Source organism: Chrysemys picta, unplaced genomic scaffold (assembly GCF_011386835.1).
Source record: "Chrysemys picta bellii isolate R12L10 unplaced genomic scaffold, ASM1138683v2 scaf2723, whole genome shotgun sequence".
Classification (NCBI taxonomy): Eukaryota; Metazoa; Chordata; order Testudines; family Emydidae; genus Chrysemys; species Chrysemys picta.
The window spans coordinates 92-7099 of NW_027055425.1; the positions used below are offsets into that span (position 1 = coordinate 92).

The 7008-nt window shown below is 38.9% G+C and overlaps 1 protein-coding gene across 2 annotated transcripts; it reads right to left on the bottom strand.

Annotated features, from left to right (window-relative positions):
* Positions 1–246: 246 nt before the first annotated feature.
* On the bottom strand, positions 247–6241 carry LOC122174703 (nucleoporin SEH1). 2 transcript variants are annotated; one of them, XM_065580363.1, is made up of 5 exons: positions 6099–6241; positions 4669–4809; positions 4152–4309; positions 3178–3328; positions 247–1533 (listed from the first exon to the last, which is right to left on the bottom strand). In XM_065580363.1, exons 1-5 carry the CDS (start codon positions 6176–6178, stop codon positions 1521–1523), a joined length of 543 nt encoding a protein of 180 aa, XP_065436435.1. In that variant the 5' UTR covers positions 6179–6241; the 3' UTR covers positions 247–1520. The 2 variants fall into 2 exon arrangements, with proteins under 2 accessions (XP_065436435.1, XP_065436434.1); XM_065580362.1 differs by having other exon boundaries at positions 828–2712.
* Between the last annotated feature and the right edge of the window lie 767 nt (positions 6242–7008).

Consider the following 7008-nt stretch of genomic DNA (forward strand, 5'->3'; position numbering starts at 1 on the left):
AACCAATGAAACGTAACCGCAGAAATCAAGGCACTCATTCAAAACAAGATTGATTGAACAAGTCTGGAAACTGTTCTTTAAAGAAAAAAAGTATACTCTTTTCCACTGAAAGCCTCATAAAAAAGAATATTGTAAATACATTCCTAATATGCATTTTACAAAGAAACAAGTTACTTTGTAAATTAAAAGGATTTTCTAACATAGCTATCAACATCTTTGATGCACACGGTTCTCCTAGAATTCATGCAACTTATTAACAGAGACTTTAATAATGCTTCATTTGCAACACCACACAGACATTAAATATTATGCAAGTACACATGCTGCATTTGCATCCAACTCAGATCAATTTTACTGCAAGTTTTTAGAACAGATGTAAAAACATGAGATTGTTTTTACAATACTTAGATATCACAATATACATTTACAAGGAAGGACTACTCTTTTCAATTAAATACAATCTTTGTATGTATTTACATATTTCTGCAGAAATCTCAGAACAAGCTAAAGATTTCTGATCAACAATGCTCAGAGAATGCCATTTCATGTCATTTTGCCAACTTCTATTATGACTTACCCGTAACTTTTATGCACTTTAATATAACTATTAAAATATTTGGAGACATTATCTGTCTTGTTTTTTGCTCTGAGAATATTTACAGAATGGCGTGGCCAAGTAATTAATAAATCCTGGGATAATCCACATTTAAAGATGCATGTTGATCTGAATTTAGGTGTTTCCTAGATTACTGTAAGTTTCAGAATGTTGTGCTCACAGGGAATCATAATTACTCTCTGGAATCACACCACAGGAACATACAAACACATTATCAGAAAAAAGTATTTTTAGTGAGCCTGAAGAAAGTATGACAGCATTTACAAAACATTTCTTTGAAGTAGTTCAAATTTATAAATGAAGCAACGCCACACTAAATTAAGCTAATATCTGTACAGTTGTCAAATCAGACTGTTCTCTTATTCCTTTTAGACTAAACAGTTTCAGTATATTACAAAGTAATTACAAAGCTGTAATGTTTAGGAATCAATTATATATTTGAATACTACAAAATGTAAAACAAAATCAACACTCAAAACAATTTTAATGAAAATTAACTGACTTTAATGGTCATTAAGCAGTCTTTTCCCTCCTCACACCCCAGCTAAGGACAACAAATCCTCTTAATCCATATACTAGTCCATTAGTTTCATGAGCTTTCCAGGGCGGGCAGTCGGGGGTGGGGGGGGGAAACCTATTTTGGTGGAAATCTGTCTCAACAAGAACCCTCTCCAATTATCTTTCTTTCAGAAGTTCCAACAGTGTCAAACTGCAATGGCTAGTACAAAAAGGTATACAGTGTATTTTTAAAAAGGCCTTTTGAATTGCTTTTAGTAGTTATCAGGCTGCTGGTGTCTTGGGAGAGGTCAAACGGCGTTGGGGAGGGGAAAAAGAAGTTCTCTTTCCATTCCTGTGTGCATGCAACAAGCAGCAAAACAGCAAAGTTACTCCAGTTAGGTTGATATCAGCTCTGTTTTCTGTTAAAAAGGACATAATACAAATGGAGAAGGGAAAATGCATCACAAATCTAGGCACATGTGGTTATCAGCACAATAAGAACACAGCACTACTGAGTGTGGGTTTTCCAGTAATTTATTTTCATGTTTCAAATCATTCCAAAACTATTTTTATCACTAACCCACAGTTTGGAAAGCATAAGTGGTATGATGTACTTATTCTGATAAATTTGATTTTCCAAAGATTGAAATCTTATTATAGTTTAACTGCCCCTTAGCTGTTTAAATGTACAATGCATTGAAAGTCAGAGCCTAGAGACAGCCTAAAAGCAATCTAATGGTGGTCCAATCCAATTTGGTCAATAGTTAATATATGCTTTGTTTTTATTAAACTTAAAATCCACTAAAAGCACATTATAGATATGATTTTTAAGCTAACTTTTAACCCAATGTAGTTACAAAGCAAAATAGGTAGGTAAATACTTTCTCACACAGTAAGGCTCTATCATAAAGGGCAGGACCCAGTATAGTCAGAGATTCCATGGCCGTAGACGTCACAGTGGAATTCACCCCTGCTGCAGAATTGTGAACAAGAATCTTACATTTCTCTTTTTTTAAAAGTATGTTTCTAGTCCTTAGAATTGTGGAGATAACCTTGGAAACATACACCAATGAAGTGGTGGCTGCCCGAGTCTGCCAAGAGCCTGAAACAATAGCTCTAAGAGGTGTAAACTGTCCCATCCATCACAGTCAGGGCCCTGTGGAGTCTACAATTCCACAACTGTAGAATACAGCATTTTTGCAAGATGATATAGAGTTCAACATTTTTGCTGCAACCAGCTGACTTTTGTCTTCCTGTCCTCCTGGGATTTGGTCTGCAGCTGCCTCTTGGCTCTCTAGCTTTCCCCACAAAGGAGAGTTAATTAGATTACAGTGCATGATCCCTGCACTGTTCCATTGAGGGCCAGAGCTGGAGTTCAGCTTACAGCCAAGAGAAGGAGAAGCCAGAAGCATAGGCTGGCCAGCTGGGCTGCCGGGATAGCAGAGTAGCAGCCGACACTTGGGAAATCAGGGAGATAACCTGCTGAAGCCAGCTACAAGCTTCCCCCTTCCCTAGTACACACAAGGGAAGGAGCTTCTGAGCTGGGCCTCCTGGACAACATCACGGGAGCCAAGGCTTGGGTTGTGGAGCCAGGCCACCTGGAGAGCATAGGAAAGATACCCATCCTCAAAAATAATCACTGAATTTTATGTGAATGAATATTTTGAACTATGAACCACAGTTGCATTTGCCTAAGAATGGAAATGAAGGATATTTCACAGTGATAGTATAAAATAATGTTTGCTGCAGAATTTGGAAAATTCTGCTGTGGAATTTGATCCCATTGTGCTGCAGAGTACACAGAGCCCTGAAAAAGGGTACCTGCTATATGCTGGAATCTATGATTGCCTTACAAATGCAAAATTAAATAATTTAGTAAGCACTTTTCTAAATGTTAGTATAACAGGAAAAAAACACTAGTACAATAATAAAAAACGTAAGCATAACCACCAGACCTAAAAACCATAAAAGGGACATCAGAATTGAGTGAAACTAAGAGTGAAGTAGGTACACAAAAGATAGACTCTAGAATTTTTGAATACACTATGTATAAATTAGCCTACCTGCCAGCAGCTGATCCATTTAATGAATTCTGTAGGCTTGTATTGGCTGAACCTAGAGAAGCATTAAACATTCCCTGCTGAGAACTACCACTGACTGGACTCCCGTTACCTTTCAGTATACCAGTGCACTTCCAGTTGTCCATGTAATTAGCTGCAAAATCATAAAAAAAAAAATCGTTTTCATTTCCATCCCTAATCTCCAAGAACATTTGATAAGGTTACAACATTTTGGACAGATTCTCAGCTGGTGTAAGTCGGTGAAGTACCACTGAAGTCAGAGGAGCTATATCAATTTAAGACAGCTGAGGATCTAGCTCTTTAACTGTTTGACATTCTCTTTCCACACTATTTTTTTCAATTTCCTCTTTATTAAGCTAGAAAACTTCACTATTCAGTAAATCAGTATAATACAAGTGGTAAAGTTGAACCTTCCTGTAAGTAACTACATACAAAAATGTTAGTACTGATAAAATTACAAAGTATTAGTTGGACGTGTTAAAGATTAAGTATCTGTATCGTTCCCTGAGCAGGATCTGGGGAATATAGATTTTTCACTCTTCTGCCATCAGGTGAAGACGGCAACAGACATTGTAACTTTGATATTGTAGAGTTTTGTATACATCTCACATTTATTCCTGACTGCAGAAGACATGTTCATGAGATAAAAGGTCACATTAACTTGTACTACTTTAGTTAGAACAAACTGAACAATTCAGAAGACAAGTTCTGTTGGCTATTACCGTATTATAAATCAAACAAAGCAAGTGCTCTCTGAGGTCCAGCAAATAAAAGATTTTCTTTTCTTTTCCAAACGCACGCAGCAATAGAAAGTCTTATGGTCCACAAACCAATTCAAAGAAACTTGCATTCCAGAACCAATTAAGTTTTCCCATAAGTACAGGTCAATCTTTAATCTTTCAACATTTGACAAAGCAATCTAAAATACCTTAATGTGTACCCTACAGAACTCTTACCTTTCCATAGTCTAACACAGCCATCATCACCAGATGATGCAAGCACTGTGCCTGTAATGTTCCAGCTTACTCGCCAGACCTGGGAATTGTGATTATCAAACTGAGCTACTATCTGAATTTCAAATTTTGTTAGTCCTCCAGAAGTAGTCAATTCTTTCCTGTTAAGAAAAGAAAGCGGGTAAAAATTCTACATGCATCTGTATTTTAAGACAATAAACATTACTAATTCTGACCAAAGAAAATACAAATTGTCTTGAATGTGCAACAACAAAAGGGAGCTATGTTTTCCAAGGTTTGTGACAATATTTTCCTTGAACAAGTAATAGTAAATGATATTGAAAGAAAGTTTTGTTGTGCTAGTTCATTGGTTGCCTTTAATAGACTGCTAAGAGCAACTCTTTCTGGATAGGCTTAAGTATTAAGTACTGATAATGTTTTGTTTTATCTCCTGAGCATATTAGCATAAGACTACACAACTATATGCTTTCTTGTTAAGAAATCTGGTTCAAAAGCTCACCTTACAGGTTTCAGTGTGAAAATTCGTACATCTTTGGTAGCTACAGCTAAAATATGGAAGGATCTTCCCAGATTCGGAGCAAATGCAATATCATGTACAGGATCAGTGACTGTCATAAGAGTTTCTGCTTTTGCATACTTCCTGAGGAGCAACAGACAGGTTATTCATTTGATGAGTGCTGACAACATAGCCACTAATGCAAACATGGAGTAGACAGACGGAATTACTGTACAGAGAAGGGTCCAGCAATCAAATATAAATTAAAAATAAGAATCATTAATGTTATAGTTACAAATTAATTTCTTTTAATTTGTGTAATCTGTGTTCAACGACTGGCTTCTGTCTGCCTCATTCGCTATATAACGAGCATCTTTTGTACTAGGGCCAAATTCTGCTTTATCAGAGTAAGTGATATTAGATTTGCTCAACTGTCACTGCAGACAGAATCTGGCCCAGAATGAGGTATGAATCCTCAGGATTCTCCTGCCTCGTGCACTATTCAACAGGCACACTGAATGAGGCAGGATTCTAATGTGTGATCTCATAATCAAATAGTTTATCATAAAATTAAGGTTTCACATGCACATCTGTGCATTTTCTTACTGGAGTGACTAATTTAACAAATCTAATGCTTTCTTAATAGCTTTCAAAGAATGCTGATGATTCACAGGATTTTCTACCATCAACTGTATCCCAATCCTGCTAAGAGTTATGTATCTGCTTAACTTTAAGCACCTTAAGTAAATCTTTGCAGGACTGGGGCCTCAGATCTCTGCATGAAAATCCTAGTGACACTCATGGGGTTTTTATGTTCGGAATGGCAGCACTAGCCATGGTCCATGACCATGATGTGCAACATCAGCCAACATTCTGAGATCCTTCTCCTTCTACCCATTCCATGATACAGGAATATATGCAGCAACTACAATGAGGCAGTATTTCAAACATCATTTCAAACTTCTCACAATTTACATGTTTTATTACTCAAAAGTATATTTTGTACTTCTATCTATACACAATAGTGAGAATTACTTAATCACTATGTTGTTATAAACCAGCAAATAGCCATTCTAAACCCATTATAAAGATTATACAGTACAATCTCAGGTTACGAACACCTCGGGAATGGAGGCTGTTCATAACTGTGTTGTAACTCTGAACAAAGCGTTATGGTCATTCTTTCAAAAGTTTACAACTGAACATTAATTTAATACAGCTTTGAAACTTTACTATGCAGAAGAAAAATGCTTTCCATTTTATTTGTAGTTTACATTTAACAGTACTGTATTTGCTTTTTTTTTTTTTGGTTTCTACTGCTGCCTGATTGTGTACCTCTGGTTCCAAACAACATGTGTGGTTGACTGGTCAGTCCGTAACTCTGGTATTCATAACTCTGAAATTCTACTGTACTGGTTTATTCCTTAGTTTACCTGGTGTTTTCATTGTATTCATAAATTTGAACCTTAGCCAGTATATTTGGACTGTTGTCATCACTTCCTACAGCTATCATCGGAGAATGAGCTCGAGAGCTACAAGTGAAAAATAAGTGCCATTACATTTACAAATTGCTATCATGCATAATACAAGTTAAAATAGTTTAAGTATTACAGATTAAAAAAATTAAAAATGTTAATTAGATTGCAAAGTCAAGCACTCAAAAGTTAAGAAATGGCAGATTTTCAGCTGGCTGTGCAACCATAATTCTGCCCTCTAGAATGACCATCCTCCTCAGTGAATGAGACTAGGGCCCAGTGGAAAAAGCAGCATGTAACTGAAGACTATCATTTAATGTAGCAGTGGGCAAACTTTTTGGCCCAAGGACCACATCCCATCCCCTGACTGCCCCCCTCAGAACCACCCCCCACTCCTTGTCCCCTGACAGCCCCCTCCTGGGACCCCCCGACCTTAACTGCTCCCCTGGGACCCCACCCCACCCACCCCACCCCCCCCGCTCCGTGTCCCCTGACTGCCCCATCCCCTATTCACACCCCCCCCCGGGACTCCCACACTTATCCAACCCGCCCCTGTTCCCCATCCCCTGACCACCCGCCCCCTTCCCCCCAGAACCTCTGCCCCATCCAACCCCCCCCCCCGCTCCCTGTCCCCTGACTGCCCCCCGGGACACCCTGCCCCTTACCCAATCCCCTGGCCCCCTTACCATGCCACTCAGACCAGCATGTCTGGCAGCCGCGCCGCTCAGCCGGAGCCAGACATGCTGCTGCGCTGCCCTGCAGGAGCTTGCAGTCCCACCACCCAGAGTGCTGCCTGCACGGCAGCATGGCTGCAGGGGAGGGACTGGGGGCTAGCCTCCCTGGCCGGGAGCTCAATGGCCAGGCAGGA

Excerpts from the sequence above, each read along its gene's own strand:
- LOC122174703 (XM_065580362.1), bottom strand. The coding sequence starts at position 6,178 with ATGATAGCTGTAGGAAGTGATGACAACAGTCCAAATATACTGGCTAAG. Across the intron at positions 4,810-6,098 it reads GAATACAATGAAAACACCAG|GAAGTATGCAAAAGCAGAAA; the intron begins GTAAACTAAGGA and ends GTTGCTCCTCAG. Across the intron at positions 4,310-4,668 it reads TTCACACTGAAACCTGTAAG|GAAAGAATTGACTACTTCTG; the intron begins GTGAGCTTTTGA and ends TTTTCTTAACAG.